General features: G+C 33.4%; 3 protein-coding genes across 3 annotated transcripts; 1 reads left to right on the plus strand and 2 right to left on the minus strand.

Annotated features, from left to right (window-relative positions):
• Nucleotides 1–189: 189 nt before the first annotated feature.
• On the plus strand, nucleotides 190–11,899 carry LOC124833134 (protein CASP). Its single transcript, XM_047307527.2, has 19 exons — nucleotides 190–423; nucleotides 603–713; nucleotides 1,011–1,189; nucleotides 1,748–1,897; nucleotides 2,682–2,770; nucleotides 3,322–3,431; nucleotides 3,597–3,691; nucleotides 5,455–5,510; nucleotides 6,520–6,685; nucleotides 7,191–7,283; nucleotides 7,379–7,507; nucleotides 7,802–7,921; nucleotides 8,089–8,175; nucleotides 8,845–8,952; nucleotides 9,082–9,225; nucleotides 9,324–9,425; nucleotides 9,974–10,053; nucleotides 11,450–11,542; nucleotides 11,626–11,899. The coding sequence occupies exons 1-19, from the start codon at nucleotides 321–323 to the stop codon at nucleotides 11,684–11,686; spliced, it is 2,076 nt and encodes a 691-aa protein (XP_047163483.2). The 5' UTR covers nucleotides 190–320; the 3' UTR covers nucleotides 11,687–11,899.
• A 5,048-nt stretch (nucleotides 11,900–16,947) lies between these two features.
• ASPG1 (Eukaryotic aspartyl protease family protein) lies at nucleotides 16,948–18,980 on the minus strand. The gene has a single exon (XM_047307524.2). It carries the CDS (start codon nucleotides 18,842–18,844, stop codon nucleotides 17,375–17,377), a length of 1,470 nt encoding a protein of 489 aa, XP_047163480.1. The 5' UTR covers nucleotides 18,845–18,980; the 3' UTR covers nucleotides 16,948–17,374.
• A 2,595-nt stretch (nucleotides 18,981–21,575) lies between these two features.
• On the minus strand, nucleotides 21,576–23,603 carry LOC124833132 (ATP-dependent Clp protease adapter protein CLPS1, chloroplastic). The gene is made up of 3 exons (XM_047307526.2): nucleotides 23,444–23,603; nucleotides 23,159–23,309; nucleotides 21,576–22,004 (listed from the first exon to the last, which is right to left on the minus strand). The coding sequence occupies exons 1-3, from the start codon at nucleotides 23,508–23,510 to the stop codon at nucleotides 21,740–21,742; spliced, it is 483 nt and encodes a 160-aa protein (XP_047163482.1). The 5' UTR covers nucleotides 23,511–23,603; the 3' UTR covers nucleotides 21,576–21,739.
• Nucleotides 23,604–23,736: the final 133 nt, after the last annotated feature.

Raw genomic sequence — 23,736 nt, forward strand, 5'->3', positions numbered from 1 at the left:
TGACTCCTTCAAAACTGCACCTGTAGATGTAAAAATTACTCGTGATAATGAAAAAAATTGATAACATTGATACAAATTATCAAACCAGCTAAATCACTGGTTATTGACAAAATAAAACATGAATAAAAGGTATTAAGCTAAGTTAATATTACTTAATTTAATTAACTTTGCAACACATTCAGATCCGTTTTTCTCATCCCACATTACCGCGCATAAAAGTTTACCGGTTAGGCGAATACAAAACCCGAAACCGAGACACGAAAAGGAGAAGAAGAAAGTACACACGATTTCTTCAACCAATTCAGACACTGCACCACAAAATGGAGGCTCCATTAGGTGGATCCGGATCCGGACCCGAGAGGGACAAATCCACCGCTCCTCCATCCTCTTCTCCGATCTCCGTCGTCTCCGCCTTCTGGAAAGGTATCATCGAAACTTCACTTCCACGTTTTGCTCTTTCCAGTTTTCCATTAATATTCATAGCTTTCTTCTTAGTCTGTGTTTCTGTGCGCGGCAATTGACCTGGTTATCTCTAATCTATGATGCGTTGCCGCATTGTTTTAATTACTATTGTTTCGGGACTTTATTTTTCTTCTTTTCAGATTTTGAGTTGGAGAAGGAGAAAACAGTATTGGATGAGCAAGGGCTTCGAATTGCGGAGAATCAGGAGAACAGTCAGAAAAATCGACGCAAGCTTGCAGAGAACACTAGAGGTATGAGCAGTTAGTGTTTTCGTTTCTGTTTCCGAATTGTGCTAGAAACGTATTTAATAGAATTATTATTGACCTTTACTACGAAATCAGCATTTGATTTAAGCTTCAAAGTTCACAGTTCACCTTGGATAATGTATACTTACATCTTAGGCATGTTTTCACTAAATTGGAACAACGGAAGGAGCACTGCTGCAATCTGCTTTTTTCATGCTCTGTTTTTTTTCTTTCTTTTTTGTCGTTTATTGTTGGTGCTGTAAATATATGTATATGAGAAACTACATATTATGCTTCTTACAGATTTCAAAAAGGCTTCTCCAGAGGATAAGTTAAGTTTGTTCAATTCCTTGCTTAAGGGGTACCAGGAAGAGGTTGATAATCTTACTAAGAGAGCCAAGTTTGGAGAAAATGCTTTTCTCAACATCTATCAAAAGCTCTATGAAGCTCCCGATCCTTATCCAGCTCTTGTATCGATTGCTGTGAGTTCTAGGATTTAGCTTACGTTCCTTGTTCTTTTTATTTTTGATTGTGTTCGTACGTGAAAGAACTTGTGTAGTGTTACTGGATGAATTAAATATACATTCTTGAGTTAGTTATGTATAATGAATGAATGATTCTCTGATCCAGATATACTGATGTAATATTGCTTTTTTAACAATGAGCACTGGGCACTCCTTCCATCTTGCAATGCATGCAACTTTAACGGTGTTTCCTTGCCATGAAATCTATGCTGAGACATTATTCTGTTTCTAGTATCTCTTTTTTGCTCTGCTCATTATTGCTTTAATTAACGCATTTTCATCTTTTGACATTCAGAGAGTTTGGCAACCATACTTTCTTAGTTTGTATGTTTAATATTACCAACTTAAGTGTCCATCATTAATTTATTATGCAATGAAACAGTTTAATTTTTATTGCTTGCTAACTTGTGGGTACAATGCTCTTGTGCATGGGCACTTATGTTTTATGTGTGAAGGGAAAACCATGTCCATGTTTACATATGGTTGTTTATGTTCTGACATGTTTTCATTGTACAGGAGCAAGATCTCAAGTTATCTGAACTTGAATCTGAAAACCGGAAAATGAAAGTTGAGCTTGAGGAGTTCAGAACAGAGGCAACTCACTTGAAAAATCAGCAGGCTACAATACGAAGACTTGAGGAGAGAAATAGGCAATTAGAGCAACAGGTTATTAATGCTTCTGATACTGTTGTATATGGTTACGTAATGTCACAGTTCCTTTCATTTCTTGCGGAAAATAACTGTTGGTGCTTTTATTTGTTGCCTCCTGTTTCCAATCTTTTATCAACTGGTGTGTTTTTTGGGATCCTATTTTGACTGCCTGTTTCATTTCTGTTATGAAACAACTCTCCCAAAAGCTTAAGCTTTTAGGTGAAAGCACAACAATGGTTTTTAATATATTAAATCTCTAAATCTTAACCATGTTCCTTGTCTAATTTAATTTCTTAATAATTTAAGGATGAATAAACTTAGGTGTACTGTAACTTCAAGTATAGTATTGACTAAAGATTGCTTTACATGTGTTTTATCTAATACTGTATCCTACAACTTTCCTTAAATCTATTAGAAAAGGGGCAAAGTAGGACTTACCAAGTTGCTGATTTTGTACCCTATTTTTCAGTAAAAGGATTTTTCATGAATTGCTAATTTGTCAATTTGAGATGCATTTCCATGTTTCATGCCTGTTTTATGCATATATGGTGCAAACAAGTGAACTTGGGATGCATTTGCATGTTCCACACCGGTTTATTATCATGACATAACTGAATTCAATTCCCTACGATCAAATTGATAAAGTTCCTTTCAATCTGTATATTTATATCTTGTGGTTTTATGACATTTGCTATTATTGGAGTGCTCTAGATCCCCAATATCTTTAAATTTCAATCACAAATTAGACCTAGTTTTCTTTCATGATTTTTAATTAGTCATTTGAATTTATGTGAATTAGATGGAAGAGAAAGTGAAAGAAATTGTGGAGATTAAACAACGCAGTCTGGCCGAAGAAAACCAGAAAACATTGGAAGTTTTGAAAGAAAGGTATCCTTCAATCTTTTCTGCTATTGAGAATTGTTTGTTTGTTCAGTTTAGTACATGCAACAACTGCATTAGGGGACCATTGAAAAAAGAGAGGGGAAGTATGGGATTGGCACCATGTGTGAGCCAAATAAACACTGGCTCCAAGTACTACTTGTACACATGGCAAGGTGGGAGGAAGAAACAAAATTTGTTTGGAGTGTGAAGTATAAGAAGGTCTGCCAGGGAAAGGAGGGGCAAGCAAGGACCTATTGGGAGATTGGATGGATGTTAAGGTCTCTTGCATGACCTTGACTTTCTTTTTTTATTCCTTTCTGTGTGTACGTTTTCCGTTAGCTTTCAGTTTTCTGTGAGTGAGGGAGAGTCCATGTTTTGTGAGTTCTGTTTATGCTATTTGGAATTATTCCTCTTTTTCTACATTCAAATATGAAATGCCTAGGTTCCCATTAGTTTGTCCCTCTTGTTCTGTACAGACTGACTATTACTACTGTATCAGAAGTGTCCTCTGCTTTGGCATTGCTTACCTAGTATGATGATCTCTTTTTTGTATGCAGAGAACAAGCACTACAAGACCAGTTACAGCATGCCAAAGACAGTGTTTCTAATATGCAGAAATTGCACGAAATTGCCCAAAACCAGTTGTTTGAACTCCGTGCCCAATCTGGTAATCTAATAGTTTTCACTGCAATTTTAGTTGTATACTTCACTGGAATCAATGTAACATTGGTTCTTTCATTACTTTATAATCTGCGGATTAAGAGTTAAGACTGTGATTCTCCTGATATTATCTAATAAGACCATGATTCTCCTGTGTTCTTGAAAACTACAGAGGAAGAGAGGGCAGCTAAGCAATCGGAGGTTACACTTCTAATGGATGAAGTGGAGCGTGCACAAACAATGCTTCTTAGTTTAGAAAGAGAGAAGGTGCAATTTACAAACTTTTATTTCAATAATTTGATTGTGAAGTGTGATTTTTTGTATTTGTGTTTACCTGTTTGATCAAATTTTTCAATTTTTTGCTGCATTCTCTCTATTTGTTTTAGAAGTTATGAAATAGTATGGTGCACTTCCTTGGATCTATCCCGTTTGATAAAATTCTTCAATTTTTGCTGCTTTCTCTCTGTTTGTTTTAGAAGGTATGAAATAGTATTGTGCACTTCCTTTAGATATTTAATTGTTCTTTTGAAAAAATAGCTTTTATAGAGCCTAGTAATAGGTGTTATAGAGCATAGTGGCAGAGTTTGATCCATGGTGCAAACTTTTCCTAGTGAGATAAGGCTTGAGTTTTTTTGTATTCTTTTTTGTTCCACATTAGGTGCTCTGTTATGTTGTAATTGTTTGTTGCTTTTATCCTTCAAAAAATATGTCACTGCTGCAATCAATTCATGCTCCATATACATCTTAACTACATAGCTGGGAGTCTCTTACAAACCCACAATGCAGAATTTAAGGCTAGAATGAAAGGTAGGAATCTCCTTCTAAGGGTTTCCCATTGACAAAGGGGTTCCCTTTTTTTGCTTTGACATCTGAGCTATTTCTCTGCTTTCCAATAACAACACTTCTCAATGCTTTCTCCTTTCATTCCCATCCTATTATTTATGCTAACGTATAAACCGGTTCTGTAACTGATACTTGCTACTATTAACAACTCTTACTAATTCCATAACTGCTGTGACTACTTTGCTCTGAATCCCATTCCCATCAGAGTCCTTCTATACTCAAAAGTGGGAAAAGAAAAAATATATTGGTAACCAAGGGAGATGGCGTCTTAACACTAAATCCTTCTTTAACTATTCCTTGTGTTTGATTATTCAACTATTAATTGTTTCTTGTAGTGATCCTGATTGGAATAAGATCTCTGAATTTGAGGACAGAGGAGCCTCCTATAATAGAGAAGAGAAGGAATTCTCAGATTATATTCATCATATCTCATAATATTAGAGTACACAGGTTATATACAATGCCTCATTCTAACCGAATTTGTCCTAGCAAGTTGCCAGCTGCATAATATCATAATAATATTCTGGAACCACTGTTATGCTTTTATCCATAATAAACACAATTCAGATCCACGATTCTGCTAGACGACCCTTTTGGGCCTGTTGGATTGGGCTTCGTTGTTCACCATCGAAACAGATCCCAACTCTTCTTATAAGGGTTGGTAGCTGTTATTGTCGAAAGTTCAAAAGAAAATTCTTTTCTTTTTTACATTTAATATCCTTTATAATCAACTTTAAAGTTATTTTTACAGCCTACCCCTCAATATTCTATACTGTTCTGATCTCACAAACAGTTTTCTTCCCACCAGGCATAAAGAATTGAATTACTACATTATATTATATGCTAAGGCTATCATTGACTGTAAGCTAAATATAATTTGTAATTGTAATGCTGAAGGAACAGTTTTATTTGTTTAGGTTTCTTGGGTTTTAATGTAGGGTAGTTATTGCTAGCTCATGATCAAATCTTAAAATAACTAAGGCTCTGTTGGGTATGCAAACTTTGGATGGGAGAGGAAGGAACAGGGGAACAAAAGGATTGGTCCCTTGTTTGGCATCAATTAAGGGTAGAGAGGAAGAGGAAGATAATTGGATGAGTTTCATTGTCTCAATCTGCTGAGTGCTGATGCTTTTTTACATTCAATCAGACTTACGGCTTATTCTTGTGATACTCCTTTGTCTATGCAGGGGCTTCTCCGATCTCAGTTACAAACAGCACATGAAGGTACTGATTCTAAGAATAGGTATGGCAGTCCTCTTTGTTTTCTATTTATTATTGTTGATGTTATTATTCTTTTTTCTAAAATCAATATTATCTGCATTTCAAGTTTCTGACTTCCAAATTCTACATAAACATTATTTTTATTGGTAGCTAAATTAAGAACAGAAGTTACAGTTCTATGGATGTGATTTGTACTGTTCTCTAATTAGAATTGGAATTTCACCTTGCTACTATGTATAATTCTTCAATGTAAAGCTTTCCCTACATTTTAACAAGGTGAAGTGCCTATTCTAATTAGAGAATAGCAGCTATTGAACCTTATGTAAGTTTTACCTTAAACAAAAACAATATGTTGTAAGTACACGATCCATCTTTACTGTCCTTTCTAAGTTCAGTAACATTTCTGCTCTGCATTTTCTCCAAAGATCATTTGGTCTTCGTTCTTCCAAACATGATTAGTAAAGGCAAACCTAGTTTAAACTATTCAAATCCATATTTTCATCAAGAAGTCCAGTTTTATTTTTATGATCAATTTGCTATTTCTTGGAACAAAGTGAAAGTTGAAGCTGCTTGTTCCAAAATGAGAAAAAATTATCACAATTCTCTGAATATGCTAAGCAACAAACCAGAAGTTGTTGGATATATAGCATTGTTTCTGTTAGTCTTATCATTCTAATTTGGTATTTTAGCTTTATGTGTTATTATTTTAATTATTTTGTTCAGCTTAAAAGCTTGTAAAACAAACCCCCTTGATAAAATTCAGAGCAGGGCATGTGAAGCAAACTGCTTTCTTCACCTTTGGTTTTATCTCTTTCTGTTAACAGAAGCGATTACCTGGACCCCTCAACCTATTAGTCATACAAAAAGTCATTCAGTGGGCAGAGCTACTTGAGTTATTTGCGCTTTCTGTCTATCTGATCCTATATTCATTCATGCATACTCACTCGTTGATACTGCTCATATTCTTCTAATTTCTTATCTTTTACACTGGATCACAGTCTTCAGATTATTGTTTGTTTTTATTTTTGCAGTGATAGTTTTGACTCAACTAGTGCACTTGAGAATTCTTTAAATGCCAAAGAAAAGCAAATCTCTGAATTGAACTTGGAACTACACAATATTGAAACAACCTTATCTAATGAAAGAGATGAACACATTAATGATGTCAAGAAACTTACTGCAATGCTCAATGAAAAGGTAATATTATGGTTTGCAAATATTTGGAGGCATTTTAAGTTATTGTGGTTTATGAATATGCATATATTTTGATCCAATATAATGTTTCAAATGGTACAAGTCCCACAGTAAATGCATTTCAGTTAATATATTAGCAATTCCATCTGCATCATTTCATGGCACATAGTTTTGTTCTTTCATGTTCATGAGACTCTGAAACTACTTTTTAACTATTCCAGTCACAAAATTCTCAATTCAAATTGTGGTTTGGCATGTAGGTCTGTGAACTTTCACTTTAATGATGAATATTTCTTTTCTATTATTTGAGATATAAAAATGCAACTTGATAGTGCTCTTCCTTTGTGAAACTTTGTTTGTGTATGATACCGTGATTTACAAGCATTTGTTATGTCTATCAAAAGCTATTATCGCATGGTATGAGCAGTTATAATACATGTCTGATAATTTGAGTCTCTAAATTATTTTGGGAGCAAACTCACTTTTTTGTTGCCTTTTCTTAATGTAGGAGGCTGCCCTTGAGGAGATGAAGAAAGAACTTCAAGCAAGGCCTACAGAAAAAACAGTTGATGATTTGCGAAAGAAAGTGAAAATTTTGCAGGTGGTGTTATTGTTTCTTGCATTTTCTTATTTATTATTTTGGTTACCTCTTGTAACTTCACTATTTTTATACCTCCTTGTGAGCTATACATGCAGGCAGTGGGATATAATTCAATTGAAGCTGAAGACTGGGAAGTGGCTACAAGTGGGGAAGAGATGAGCAAGATGGAGTTTCTTCTTCTGGATAAGAACCGTAAAATGGAACATGAACTTACACAGTTGAAGGTAAGAATGCGATTTATTTAGAAATGGGATGCCCAGTCTTCCTGCCCCTATAAACAGAGAAAACTTTGCAAAAATTAGGGTGAAATAAATGATCAACTACCATAGCAATGTCCCTTGTTTGAAGAAACAAGACCAGTTTCAAAAGGATTCTTTGTACTTCCTTCATTTGAGCATTGTTCATGTTAAGGACTCAGTAGCAATATTATGTAGAAGGATGTTCTTTAAGATGATAGCTAGTGTTGTTGCTGTGCATTAAAGACCTTTATTATTCAGATGAAGTTCTACCATTTTCAGGTCACACTTTCTGAGAAAAAATCCTTACTGGAAACAGCTGAAGAAAAGATAGCAGAGCTTACGACGAAGGTTAATGAACAACAAAAATTGATACAGAAGTTGGAAGATGACATATTGAAGGTTTTGAATAATTGTCTCTGCCACCACTTTTACATATCCCCCCCACTTTGAATAGAATTTGAATTGCTCTCTTTTTCTAATCTCTATTTGTCTGTTTATGCATTTGTGAATTATGATAAAATTTTGTGCTTATTATTTTTATAATGCACTTAATTCTTTTGATACAGGGATATAGTTCCAATTCAAAAGATCGTAAAGGGAACTTCCTTGATGATTGGGATCTTTCAGAAGCGGGAGGGGCTGAGGCCTCTGAGGTAGATTCCTCTCTTGTGCTTCCATTCTTTCTGGATTCTATTTCTTTTCAAAGAATAATCTTGAAAGAACTAATGTCATGCATTGAGAAATTGGAAATAGATGCAGCCTCAACTGTTACTTTTTTTTAGGTTAATGAAAAAGGCTTAATCAGTGATTTGTTGGGTGGAGTGGAATTGAGTGTACTTAACAATGGATAAATATAATTATAATTCCAGATGCATCTCTTGGAGGATATATTAGCAAAATTCATCACAAGTCTTTTGAGATAGCTAGTTCATGGAGTGATTTAAATCTTCTTTTACTAGACAATTGATAGATTGATTCTTATAATTCGCATTCTCCCATTCAAACTTAGATGAACATTAGATGTGCTTCAAGCTAGCACGCTTTGAAGGGATGTACACCATTATTTAACTTTTTCTTTACAGCTTAAGCTTTGAGACAGATGGTTTAATGATACAATCTATTTTCTTTGATTTTTTTTAATGATGCATTTAGGTACAAATGTTTATTTTTGCAACTAGAAGATTAAGATTTTGGAAAGAACGAAAAAATATTTTGCTGGATAAGTAGTGATTGATTAATCACACACCCAAGTATACTTCTGCATGTAGAAGTGCTTTAAAATTAGATTTGAAGGACTCTTAAATTGGCTCTTTTTTCATCAGAATACAGACCAGAGGCAAGTATCCTTGGACCAAGATCAGAGCTCAATGCTTAAAGTGATTTGTAATCAAAGAGATCGATTTAGGAACCGCTTGCGAGAAACGGAAGAGGTATGTATATATCGATATTACCTCATTTATTTTATTTCTTTCTATCCAGTATTATTTAAACCAAATTTTAGATTATGGATATGGCAGTGTAACAAGTGTTGACCTGGGTGAAATTTTCGCTTTTAATAGGAAATAAGGCAATTGAAGGAGAAGATCGGGATATTAACAGTGGAACTGGAAAAGAGTAAAGCTGATAATGTCAAACTATATGGGAAGATGCGTTATGTACAAGATTATAATATTGAGAAAGTGGTTTCAAGGGGTTCGAAAAAGGTTTTCTAAATTGGGCTTGCATCATTTTGTTTCTTTCTTCATGATCATTTTTTACCTTTTACCCTGAACTTGAGATTTTTTTTGTGATTTTTGTTTAGTATGCTGAAGATGTTGAAAGTGGTTTCTCGTCAGATGTTGAATCAAAATACAAGAAGATATATGAGGATGATATAAATCCTTTTGCTGCATTCTCGAAAAAGGTGATCCAGCTTGGCTAATGTAATGGGTCATGGCTTCACTACCTTAATGAAATACGCACTTGTTAAAGCTCTGGTGTCTATCTGTCCAAGATAACTAAAAGCCTAAAACCACACAATAAAATCTTTGAATGAATTTTCTATCTATTTTAAGGTTGTTGCTGCCATCAAACGTGACCTCTTTATAACTGTTTGTGAAATAACTTGAGTTTTCAGGTGTATTATTACTAGTATTGAAAAATTGTACGTGACTAGTCTTTGGCACAGGGAAGATACCTGTTATGTCCTTGATTGAAAATCTAAACTTTCTTGGTTAAACATGCATTTAAACAGTTGTTCTTGCTTTATTGGATCTATTAAACACTGGATTCTCCTTATGCATAGATCTCCGTTTCCCATTTTGAACCTTACCTAGAAAAGGGAGGGCAAATTGGGATTGGATGAAAGAAGTGATTTGGTTAGAAATATGTAAAAGTTACCTTTATTGTGTTCTATTATCAATGTTATTAAATTTTAATTATGAACTGCTTCATCTATTTTCATTTAATTAGGAAAGGGATCAAAGATACAAGGAGTTGGGATTCAGGGACAGAATTACACTCAGCAGTGGGCGTTTTCTCCTCGGTAACAAGTATGTTTGAATGCTTCTACAATATTTTTGACATTATCCAATGCTCCTGTCTTCTTTTGCTTAAATTATTTATTATTTGATTTCAAAATATGGAGAGAAAAAAAATCTCAATTCTTCTAATACATTGACTTGCAAGCTCATAACTCATCATTAATTGTTGGCTTAAATATGTTACGGCCCTTCAATATATAACCGATTTTTGTTGAGTATCCAATTTTCCGTCAAATTAAATACTTAATCAAAGTTTCTGGTTAAGTCTCTTTCGTTTCTTTCATCAGTTGCATGGTCCACGTGACTGTTTAGTTGTCAAACATGTAACAAGATTTGAGTAAGTTTCTTTTGTTACTTGTATTAACATTTTCCGTCATCACATAATGAAAAATATATCAATTGTTGTGATAAATAAAATATTGAGGAATTAAAAGGGAAATTTAGAAATATTTCAAGGAATTGAACAAAATTAATATTTCATCTAAGAACTTAAATCAAAATTTGGAAAAAATTATTGTTTATTCAAGATAAAAATCGGTCGTATACAGGAAAGCATATTTAAGTCTTAATTTTTTCGCCAACCATTAATTTTGGAAAAGCTTAGCTTTCATGCTTTTCGAATCTCCAATTTCTTGCTGGTTCTGTCTGCCGAAAACAATGCTCTTTCTACTGACCCAAACAGGGGTGGAGCTATGAGTGGCTAGAGAGGAGCCATGGCTCCCCCAAGCTTTTCAGAACCACTTATATATCTATACTTTCTATATTAAAATGTTAATGAAAATTTGTAACGATTTAGTGTGTTTATTATATATATATATATATATATATATATAAGGTATGTGATAGCGTTATGCATTTTGTTGGTGTCGTATATGGTCTTTTGTGTTTACACGAAAATTAAAATTATATATAATATAAAATTGTAATGGCTCCCTCAAATTTCTGGGTCAAGTTCCGCCACTGGTTCCAAGTTTCAGTTTTTAGGGTTACCCTGGTCAACTCTTGACACAGCCTTCCTTATATATGTTATTTTAATGATGTTATAGTCTATTTACCTCAATGGTATTCTTGTCTTTCACACTTTCTACAAGATTGCTCTGGAAATAGTAAAAAACTCTCTAACCTCTTGGTTACTATTCGTTAGTTTGGCCATAATATAAAAGATTAATGCTTATATCATCAATTGATCAACGGGTTTGTCATTACCCCAGAATTTGACAATTGATGTTTTGAGACTTTGGACACCTCAGCTTGAACTTTAATATGTTCTGTACACATTTTAGCAACTCACCCTTTTCTAGGGTTTCTTGATGATATAGATAAGAGTTGGTCTAATCGTTATCCTCATGCTGAAACTAAGGAAATTGGTATCGTATAAGTTGATTGATAAAAAATCCACTTGCAGGTACGCCCGAACTTTCGCATTCTTTTATACCATTGGATTGCATATCTTGGTCTTCACCTGTCTCTACCGAATGTCTGCTCTCAGTTATCTTAGGTAAAAAGATCTGATGACTAATTTCTCTGTTATAACTATTATAGATGAATTTCAGCCACTCTTACCCTTCTCTTTTCCTGCAGCAATGGCCCAGAGGAATTCCTTGTTGGAGAGAAAAACGTTGATCTTCCACGTGGGCTGTAGTGGATATGCATCTCAGTTTTCTTTTGCAGTGATTCATTTCTCAAATTGAACGGTGCATGTGGTCGGAATGCAACCTCTTTTCAGTGTACTTTATTTTTGCAGACAAAACGATAACATACTGTCAATATTCAAATATCAAATGTATTGTACATATGACTGTTGTTTTACTCTATACAATGTTGCAATGAAATAGAGAGGATTTTTTTTCTTGTACACGACAATAGCAAAACACAAAAGTCGTTGTTGACGGGCCCACGAAAGAAGTGTGGACTGAAAATTAACGAATTTTAACTTACTGTCTTATCAATTAATTATGAGCATGCATTTTAATGAGTTCCTTTTCTTAAATTTATGTCTTAAAATTGGCATATAGATTTAACGAATTTATAAAAGAACTCGCTTTAATTATGAGTGCTTAAGTCATTGAATTTTGTAAGTGAAACTATTTTTTGTTATTGTTAGAAACTAGTAAATCACGTTGCTCGTTTAAAGCAATGCACCGTCACGTGATTTGTTTTGGCGAAAAAAATATTGTTATACAACATTGTTTAATTTTAAAAACCTATTCTCTAGTACTCTAATTAGAGAATATTTTTATGGGATATGCTTAATTGGATTAGTTAATAAATTCTGTAAAAATGTATTTTCAGTAACTGTTTATACATATAAATTTTATCAATCAAATTGTTAAAAACTTCATTAAATAAATTAAAGAATTAAATATGTTTTACTTCCTGCATTTTGTAAAATTGGAATTCATTATTCATGTTCGAAATTTTGGTACTAAACTTTAAAAATGGATGTTTTAATTTAATTTTTAGTTTATATTGAAAAAAGGTGTAAACAATTCAAACACTAACACGTTAAAAAAATTTAACTTAGATTAGAAGAACTGTATCTATTATTTTTTAAATTTGAGAACTAAAATACATTTAAATTTCTGAAAGAAAAATTAATTTTGCGTTAAAATTCAAAAACTGAAATTATATTTAATCCTAATTTAAATTAAATATATTTTAAATAATACAACTATTGTTATGATTGCGAAAAAGATCCAGCACGAGTTGAGAGTGGTTTTATTAGAAAAAAACAAGACTGTCTATTAACATTACCTCAGCTAAACTCCATTTCATCTCTTTCATTGGTAAAATGAAATAACTTCTTTTTCTCTTGTTTTAAAAAAATAAATCATCTTTGATTGTTAGCTCGTGATATTTGATGAGAAAGTCTTCCACACGGTAACTGTTCCATTGATTTTATGCACAGTTCTACTCTTCAATTGAGATTATACTATTCCTTTTCTGGCCATATCATAGAAAATAAGGAAATATTTGCAAGTTTTGTTGTCTTCTTCACCATGATTTTTTCTTCAAGATCATGTGCACACCTTACCTTCACTCTGAAAAAGGAAATAGTCAACATCCTTCAGAAGAAAGTTGGCTACATTAGCTTATTTTTTTCTTTTAAAAAGGAATTGCCAAATGTGTTCTTAAACTTGTTGAAGGTAAAAAGGTTCAATCTTCCTCTTTATCAAGACTTGGATGTGTGAACAATCAGTGCCTATATCAAGTCACTTTCAAATAGCTTCGGGAATAGAACTGAAGAACTATGCTCACAGAAAATAATATACTATTGAACATTAGTCTCATAGTAGTTGGAATTTATCAAATTCTTTATAAAGTGCTTGATTTTGAAATCAAATTTTAATCAACCTCACTTTTTCCTCTTTGATTTACTCCCTTTTCACACCATTCATCATATCTCTTTGGATGATCCCAATGCGTAATCAGTGGTCAACACACAAAAGTTTTATTGTCTTGAGACTTCATAGATTTTTTTTTGTAATAAACCCGTTATATAAAATAAATTTTGTATCATAAAACCTTAAAAGTGAAATCGTATCAAATAATAAAGTCTTGAATGAACAAAAGAGATTCCATAAAAAATATCCTCTGGTCAGCAATTGATTGGGGTCAATATCTTTATCCTTGTTTACCTCACATACCGTACAGTTTTTACTAGAGAGTGAGTGGTCAATCGATCAAACACCTATTAGCTGATCATGTTGCAAATTGAACACGTTTAGTATACTTATCATATTTTGGATCGTGATTAAGTTAACTTTAATTAAAAGTTTATTTTGAAACCTATAAATACAAGTGTAAGATAAAGAGGTAGGTGATTTCATTTATTCAATTTTTAGGAATTGGTTCTGATAATTGAACGGTCACATACTGACTTAAACTCAAAGTATCTTTTGCAAGTAATTCTTATATGGTATAAAGAGTACTGTAAAGAAAGACTTGGATAACACAAACTAATTGAGGTTTGTTCGGAGCTCTGTGTTAAAGATAGTTAATATCAACCCACATTTGAAACAAAATAAATTAAAAAATTTAAGTTACATTTATACATCAGTTTGTAAAGTAAAGTTTGAACTCATTTATATATTATGAATTTGTTTTATTATTAGTTGCTTTAAGATTTTCAAACATGCTTCTAACATCAAACGAAATATATATATATTTCAAATGTAAGACTAGACATTAATGAATGATCCAATAACAAGTGACACGATAAATTTAACAAACAATAAATTTTATTAAAATGTATTTTACATGACTTTGATAAAAATAAACTTTAAATATAATTCAATATTAAAATACTGATTTACAAGATAAAAAAGTGTTTAGGTATTTATATTTTTGTGAGTTGATCAATGTAAAATCTCTAATAATTATCAATAAAAAATTTATATTAATAATACTACAATGTATGTTAAAAGAATAGTAATAAACACATTTTTCTTATAGTAATCTTTATTTTTGTCTCATAAAACCATAATACTTAAAGGAAGGAGGCAAAAGAATGGATGAGGAAAAGTTCCATGATTTGAGGCTTTATCAATTAGTGGCACAACACGTGCAACATTTTACGTGTGAAGGAAGAGATTTTGGGACTTCCATTGCACTTACTTTATGCAGCAATTCTGGTTGACCAACCTTCGTTCAACCTTTTTTTCAATGACATGATTTCATAACTGAAACTCTCTTCTTTGCTTTCATTCCAACCACTGCTTTCATTTTTCTCATACAATTTTTTTCTTCCATCCACCCTTTTTCTAAATATCTCATTAATATTTCTCATTTATTTGCTGTAAATTATCTATCAATTTCCTTAACAATTCAATTTTATCTATCAATTACTTTATCTAGAAAATTTCAATTCAATACATTACTTGAAAAAACAAAATACAAGTGTAAAACCAATAAAGGAAAATGACACTTGAACAACCATTTTTGACAACATTTAGACACGCGCACACGTGTCAAAATCTGAGTGGTCCATTTTCATTTAATTTTTCCAACTGGACCACTCAGATTTTGACACGTGTGCGCGTGTCTAAATGTTGTCAAAAATGGTTGTTCAAGTATCATTTTCCATATTTTATTGTTATATTACTTTATAGTGAAATATCGAATTATAGTGAGTAATAACTTTTACAAAATTGTATTTAATTGGACAATTCTTTTCTTTCAAAAGTTAAACTGAAATTTTTCCGTATGAATTTTATATACAAAATTGTATATTAATAAAAAAAATTAATGTCTAATCTATGTAGATCAAAATTATCATCTTTAAAATATAGTTAAATGTGAATAATTTGATCACATTGTTATTTAATTTTAATAATAGTTAACACAAATAATTATAATGCTATGAAATTATAAATTATAATTTAAAAGTTGAATTAATATTTATTTTATATAAAGTTGTTAATGATATAATACTTTTTGAAAGTTATTTCACACATTGTAGTTTCCTGAGATAGGTTTTCTTATATAAAAAGTAACTTTGATTCTACATTGGACATGATAATTTCTCATTTTCTGAATGAATACAAAACAAAAATAACATATTAAAAGTTCATAAAGAATACTCTTTGTATATAGTTTAATACCATACTTTCAATACTCTTTGTATATAGTTTAATACTCTTTGTAAAATACTATGATATAACGATAATCTTATTATCAAATATATAAATTGAATACCGTGAAGATTTTGTAATATAGGTAGTTACTTAATAATGGTTACCTGAACCAGCTTTTACTTTATATATAGGCCTTAATTTCTTTCATCTACTTTTAATAGGAACCGTATAAAGATTCCGTACATAATACGTTTATCATACTTTTAATTAAAGTCAACATACGTAAATAAATACACATTAAAATAAGTAAAATATTAGTTTTAACTGGTACTTTTATTTGTTAAAAGTAAAACTTAAGTAAAATAAATAAATAAACAAGTAAAGTTGGATTTGCACTCTAGGATTATTTTTTTCATAAATAAAAATAGTAAGGCTTAATTACCTACTTAGTCCCCATGTTCAGAGGTAATTTGCTGTTTAGTATCCGGTTTTAAAAATGTAGGCATTTGATACCTATGTTTTGAAATTTGTATCAATTGAATCCTACCCACTTAACGCCGTTATAAATCTAACGTTTTTCTGACTGTGTATGTGATTTGTGGACGAGCGATTATGGACGAGCGTTCGCTTCGTTGGACGAGCGTCCTCTTCTGCCTGACTGGGCGTTCGCTTCGCTGGACGAGCGTCCTCTTCTGCCTCGCTGGACGAGCGTCCTCTTCGCTGGACGAGCGTCCTCGTCGCTCGTCCACAAACGCTCGTCCACAAATCACATACACAGTCAGAAAAACGTTAGATTTATAACGGCGTTAAGTGGGTAGGATTCAATTGATACAAATTTCAAAACATAGGTATCAAATGCCTACATTTTTAAAACCGGGTACTAAACAGCAAATTACCTCCGAATATGGGGACTAAGTAGGTAATTAAGCCAAATAGTAAAGAGTAATATTGGTAAATACTTTTATAGAAATAGAAAATAGGTACATATAAAAGTGGATTCCAGCTGTTGAAAGTAGACAGAACCAAACCTATTTACTGCTACCATCCATGAATCCATGCATTATTTGGCCTACAATCACGGACCCTCTGCCCCACTTTTCAATGTCACCCTTTGCAAATAGGTATGCTACCCTTCATCTCTTCCCTTAACCTTCGCAATATTAATAATGAGTTTATTTATTAACGATATTATACATCTAAGAGTCTCACATAATTTAAATTTAGAAATTAAAATCAAACTTTTCAGAATATATAACGAAATATCACTTGAAAAAGTATCAAATTTATTAATAACATGTCCAAAATAAAAAAATCCAAGAGACAAACATCCTCAAATCTCCTTCATTATCCAAATAAAAGAATCCATAACAAGTTGAGTTCCGACATCGCTGTCACATTGTATGCCATGTGCCCTACATGCAAGCCTTTAACCAACACAGGAAAGTACAGTGCAGAGGGAAAACATGAGCATTGACCAAAGACTCCAATCTCAAAAGCCAAAACGAAAGAGAAAAAGGGCTAAGAGCTTCATCAATCTCAAAACCCATGTCATGGAAATCAAGTATTAATTCTCATTAAATTAAAAACCGCTGCTTTTGGAACCACACAATCCAATTAATAATACAAACCTACCAACCCTTTTTATATATATATATATATATATATTATATATCGTCATAAATTAATTACTATTATTCATGTTATTTTTTCCATAACATTAATAACAATAAGGCTAAAGTGGTAAATTACACGGTCTAGCACTTGTTGGGAGAGAATCCCACTACAGAGTTCGCTAGATCGAAACTGACACGTGTCCCCTGCTGCTGCACGTTCCCTATGATCGAAAGAGACGACGCCGTTGGCGCAAACGCGAAACAGTAAGTTCCGGCGCCGTCTACCGGAATCAGATAATTCTTCGCCGGAAGCGCCCACGACTTGTCGCCGGCGAAGTGAAACGACACTGTCGGCACGCGCACGGATTGCAGGGACGACAGGTCGTAGCATGTGTCGAACAGCGCAACTCCCTCCGCGGGACGCAGGTTCTGGGTCATCTTCTTGAATGCGTCGCGGACGGCGTTGTAGGCCTGAGTCCGCAGACGAGTTATGGCGGTACCAGAATCGACGATCACCCCGCCGACGCCGGACTGATCGACGGCAAAAGTTTCTGGTGGGATGGAGACCATCTCGCCGCCGACGCTAAATCCGGTGAGTTCAACGTAGTAGAACGTGTTCACTTGACGATTCTTCAGCAGTGGTGCGGTGACCGAGTCACTGGGTCGAGGTGAGTTGAACTCAAGAGTGGACGATTTACCAGAGTCGCGATCCACTAAACAGTACGAAAACGACCCAGCTTTGATTTGCGAGGTTAATGACAGCGGCCCACCACCAAGGCCGAGAAGCCCAGCCGCCCCAACGAACAGCCCCTCGTTATCGTGCCCGCACCCGATCGCGACCCGATTAACTGACCCGGACCCGCCGAACGACACCGTTTCAGTGACGTACTCGCCTACGGTGAACGACCCGTCTCCGTAGGAAACCTGGTAGAGGCATCTACTGTTTCTGCAAGCCGACATTTCAAGGTCCTGACACTGCTGAGCGTCGCAGGTTAACGGGTAGTACGAGGAGGAGGATGTAGGGTCGAAAATCGGGTCGGATTGTTGGTAACAATCTGAGCAGGGTTTGCATTGGAGCCAGTTGACGTCGGAGCCAGTGTCGAGGACCATGTAGAAGGGCTTAGCGGGCTGGCCGACGCCGACGCGTGAGAAGTACTCGCCGCTTCCCTGGGAGGTGCCAGAGGAGACAGGCGTGGAGAGGTCTTCGAGTCCAACCTCCGTCTTGGACGGGTAAAGGTCGGATCTTTTGACGCCATAGAGTGTGAGCTGCAGTTTGGTCAGGAGCGAGTTGACTCGTGCCGTGTCGCGGGCGAGTCGGGCCAAAACTAGGGTTTTGTAATCTGGGTGTTGCTCATTGACGAGGGTTTCTCTTGTGTGGAGTTGAACGGAGAAGAAAGAGGAAGAAGGTGAAGTGGGGTTTTGCTGTTGAGTTAAAGCTTGTTGCAGAGCCTTTTGGGGTTTGAAGGAGAGGATTTGGTTGGCTTGGTGAAGGGATGAAGAGATATTGAGAAGGTTGGTGTGTGAAGGAATGGTGATGGTGCGAGAAGATGTGAGAGATAGGGTTGTGAAAATGGTGAAAATGGTGCAAAGAGAGAGAAGAAAATGCGCCATTTTTGAGTTTGTTTAAAGAGAAAAGGTGTGAGAGTGTGAAGGAAGAGAGACTGATTGGTTTGGCTTTATTGGATTGAGAGAAGGAGAAGAAGGCACGGAGAAAGAGGTGTTTGCATTTCATTGCATTGCATTTCATTGATTGATTTGTTGGTTGGTGGATGCAAAATTAAAGTTGGAAAAAGAGTTTGGTAATGCATCTTAAGCATTATTATTATTATACTTGTAAATTGTACATGGATAGGTGGATTTCTAATCTTTCATTTTGTTTTCATGTGCATGCAGAAGGGTCAAGTTTACTGTTATTTATTTTGTATATATGTTCATGCTCCAATCAATAATTAAATCATCATACTGCTTAAGTTGTTGATGCTGTCAGAGATTGTGATGGACACTTAAATCAGATTGTATTTATGTATGTTTTTTTTTTGGTAGTTCATCTTTATGCTTGTGCCAAGATAAACTTTTTATTTCAATGATAATAATTTTGTCAAAAATATTTTTTGTGTTTAAAGTTACTTTGATATGAGAGTTATTTATTAGTAACTTTGTCACTGTTTATTTGAGAAAAAAAAAAAACTGGACATGACTTTTTATGTTGATAATTTATTTTAGGAAGAGTTACATCTTAAAATGTGGATCTATGTAAGCATTTATTCTAATTTTGACAAATTTAACACGTAACACTTAAATAATGATAAAACTAATTTAATCTAAAAGGTTATATTAACTTTATTTAGTAAATATTAAGATTTAATTGAATTAAGAAAATATTAAAACTTAATTGAGTAAAAAAATTATAAAGTTTGAAATAAATCATACATCTTAATCATAGATATAAATAATAATAAAAAAGTCAAATTATTAATTAAATCTAAAAGATTTAATGAAAGGAACACCACTGGAAACCATAAATTTAACTTGAGAGTAATCACACTGAAGAATGCTAAATCTAGAAACAAAGTTTACTCGTTAGAAGCATATAAGAAAAGTTAAAAAGTATTACTAGATTGAACATGTTTTTAAACAAGATTAAAAACTATGTTAGAAGCATAACTAGGAGATATATTGACTAAAGGGTAAGTTGAGAGTAAACAAAGAATAATATGTTAATATTTGTATAATTGAGAAGTAAAATCAGTAATTAAATTATATTTGTTGGCAAGTCGCTAAATGACTTTAATATTTCTGGTTTAATTGATATATTAGTATCAATAAATTATAATTTAACAATAATGTCGACAATAACTTTAAATAAACTATACTGTCAATATAAGTTTTTATTACCCCTTCTTGGTAACACGGGCGTAACAATCTAGTTTTTAATATTTTTTCCTCTTTTGCTATTTAAATAAAATTGTCTTTAATTTTAATGCTGAATGTAATTACTATAACCAACAAGACTATCTGAATGCTAAATCTTAGCTCACTTTGATTTGAATCATGTCTCCATTTTTTTTTAATTTAGAATTCTTTAATATAATCATTTCATCACCACATGGGGTAATTCTTTACATAATTGGAGTGTCATTATCCATTCCAATGCTCTCAAACTAAAACTAGGGAAGTTTGTTAGTTAATATATACCTATTGTATTTTTTTTCTTAGTTTTTATGTTGATTATTTTAGGAAAAAGATGGTTAGTTTAGCTTACCTTCAGGGAAATATAATTGGTGAGGAAAGTGAGACAATGCAAGTGTCTTTAAATATTTTATCTAAGTCCTTCAATGAACAAACTTTATTTTATTAATAAACTCAATTGAACACGATTTTAATTGTATAGAGTATAGTAGGCTAGAGTGAGTTTTCTTGCATAGCACTTTAATGTTAACATAGCAACTACCTGTTATGTTCATACACAATAGTTGCAATTGTGAAAGGTATTTGAGCTAAGCAAATTAGAAAGCACATAGGTGATTTTTGTTAGAATTTTAAGTGTGAGTATAAGTTTAATATTAGATAACGAGAAAATAAAACTTTATATAAAAGTAAAATTTCATCAACTCTTAAGGTTTTGGATAATAATGATGTCAATACTTATGTTGTTGAACTCAGGTCTTATCGATATTTTCTCTTCCTAATGAACCTCCTACTTGATACATCAAACACTTTTTACATTATGTTACAAGAATAGGACATTGTTTGATTTGTTTCAGATTGTTTCTGGCCCAATATGTTTGAATGGGCTACTTTAGCCCAAAAAGCTGATCGGCCCAAGTTATATTATGAATCAAACAAGGTTGATCAAAGTGAAACTGCATAGATACAACATTTCCAATCCAAGTTTTTCAGTAGTAAGTAGAGCTGTAATGTCAAAGCACCAAGAGACACTGTAGTATCTCGAAGACATCAAATTTATGTATTCCTTAAATGTGTCTTGGTTGTTGAGGTTGTTGCATTGGTCATAAAAGCATGTCAGTGTCATTGCTATTCTTGTTTCCTAGATTTTCTTTTTTCTAGCTATGATCACGTTTTCACGTTTCATTGCTTACTGGAACAAAGATTGCAACCAACCTGCATTTAAACTTTGGGGAAGCAACCAATGCTGTGCTGATGAACATATCAGCCATATCTGTTTGTTTTTAATGCTGCAAACTATAATAGTTAAAATGCTTTTCAAGACACTAACAAACACTGCCATTTAAAGCTCATTCTCTGTAGTATTTATTCTTTCAGGTATGCAGCATTCTATGTAATCAATTGGTGCTTCAATTTTTACTTTCAACCAACCATCTTCATCCAAATTTTATGTTATGTTCTGGCTATTGCTTATATAAAGACACTAGTCATTATTTTTCTATACAGACATGTTTAATGGTTGGAATTGGAAAGAAGAACATTATGGAACTGAGTAATATGTAAGAAAGTACTAGGCTATGGAAATGATCTGTTTTTCTATCAGCAACCACCACCGTCAGCTGGCTCAATTGAGCTTAAAAGGCCGTTTCCTCTCAACTGCATGCAGTGGTCTTCAGCATCCACTTGAGCACATGTGATCACCACTGCTAATCCATTATGATGTGCTTCCTGCATGATGTTAACTGCATTATCAATTGTCATTCCAGGTATCACCTTCATCAGCACTTGCACAACATATTCTCTCTTGTTGAAGTTGTCATTATGCAGCAAAACTCGGAATGGTGGAGATGTTTTCCGCGATTTCCTGATACAAAACATGTGATCAAAGATTTTATCAAACATTTGATGAAATGAGACAAGAACAAACAACAAAGATAAGAGTGAGCACAAGGAGAAATTGAAATTGATCACTTGTCTGCTTCATAGTTACAACATGCTGTTTAATTTGAACCACCCATTGAAATTGAAAGTTGAATTGTTATCAGTTGAAATAACCATAACTAATATGGCACATAACTAATGAAACCTTCATTACACATAACAACATAATTTGGACATTTGCTATTGACACAGCTTTGGCATTTCATCTTTGAACAAGATCAGTTCCAGAAACCAAGCATTAGTATTGATGTGATATGTAGTATTGCTTTCATTTCATCAGTGGTTTTCAGTTCTTGCTGTAGTAGTTTAGTTCAACTGAAAGATACTTTTGGAATTTAAAAACTAGTTCATACTCCTGCTAAACAGTAGGAAATTAAGGGTCCAAGTTTGTACTTAACAAGCATCAACTATAGCTTTTCAAATTGTTTAGATATTATTAGAAAGTAATGAAAATTAAAAAAAAAAAAAAGAAAACAAAAATCAAATGAAAACACTGTAGGTGCTTCTTCTTGGCCTAAGATTAAAAGTTAAATAAAATGCAAACAAGAAGATAGACTACAAATGAGAAAAGGTCCCAAAACAGAGGAAATGATACCTTTTCTCTGTGGCATCTAGCTAGATGAACTGATTCCAAAATATAATGTGTGCTGAGTGTTGAAAATGGAAATTTCGGACCTTGAACTAATAGTTACAGTTTCCTAATTACACTACACCAAAATTCCCTTTCTATTCTTATAACATATTTAAATGTTGAAAGTCTCGTCCGATTAAAAATAAGACGAATTTATAATATATAAATAAATACAAATTTTATGTTATAAATTGATTGAGGTAGGTTAAAAATTCAATATAACTTCTGTAAAGACCTAATCTGTTGTCTCAGAAGCTAAGCGAAAGGTTTTACCATTTTGGTTTTTAAGAACCAAAACTAAATCTTGGTAACATTAATTTTAACCTGTAAGAAAAATTATCCAGACATACACGTGAATTTTCAAGAAGTTTCTTCAATTCTTCTGCATAATCATACAGTGAGAAAATCCTCTCAATTGTGCTCACTGTTCGTGATATTGGTATTACCTTACGTCAAATTCGGATTCCCTTCCAGGTGTTGTTGTCTCTATGGTTGGCCTCTCAATCAAGCCTCCACCTTTTCCTAATATTCCAGTGGCTGCCATTGTCATTACAACACTACGATCTTTGCAATATTTCAAAGCAAAATTTTTATCTCCTGCGAATACAAAAAGTAATGAACCCTTATATTATTTTGGAAAATACATCAGAAAAACAAACAACTATAGTACAGTACTAATATGTAATGAAAAAAAAATGAAAGATAATTAGAAAGAGGAGATGGTATAGTACCAGGATTTACTGCACTGAATAGTTGGTTAGGTGAAAGAGCAAGTGCAGTGCTTAATGCAGCCTCCATTGCTGCTCTTTGAGTCTCTTTGTTGACACTTAGCAGACAGCTCCTGTAACAATAAGAGGGTAGCAATAATGTGAGATAAGTAATCCAATGTTGTCTTTGTCGTTAGCTCACTGATTTTTTTGGGTATAAAAATTGGTCAAGAGAATTTTGTAAGGTGCAAACTGAATTGGGTTTTACACGTTAATATGGTGACACGTGTAGATCCCAATTTTTTGAGGTTATTGTG

Source organism: Vigna umbellata, chromosome 4 (genome assembly GCF_029865625.1).
Source record: "Vigna umbellata cultivar VRB3 chromosome 4, Vumbellata_1.0, whole genome shotgun sequence".
NCBI lineage: Eukaryota > Viridiplantae > Streptophyta > Magnoliopsida > Fabales > Fabaceae > Vigna > Vigna umbellata.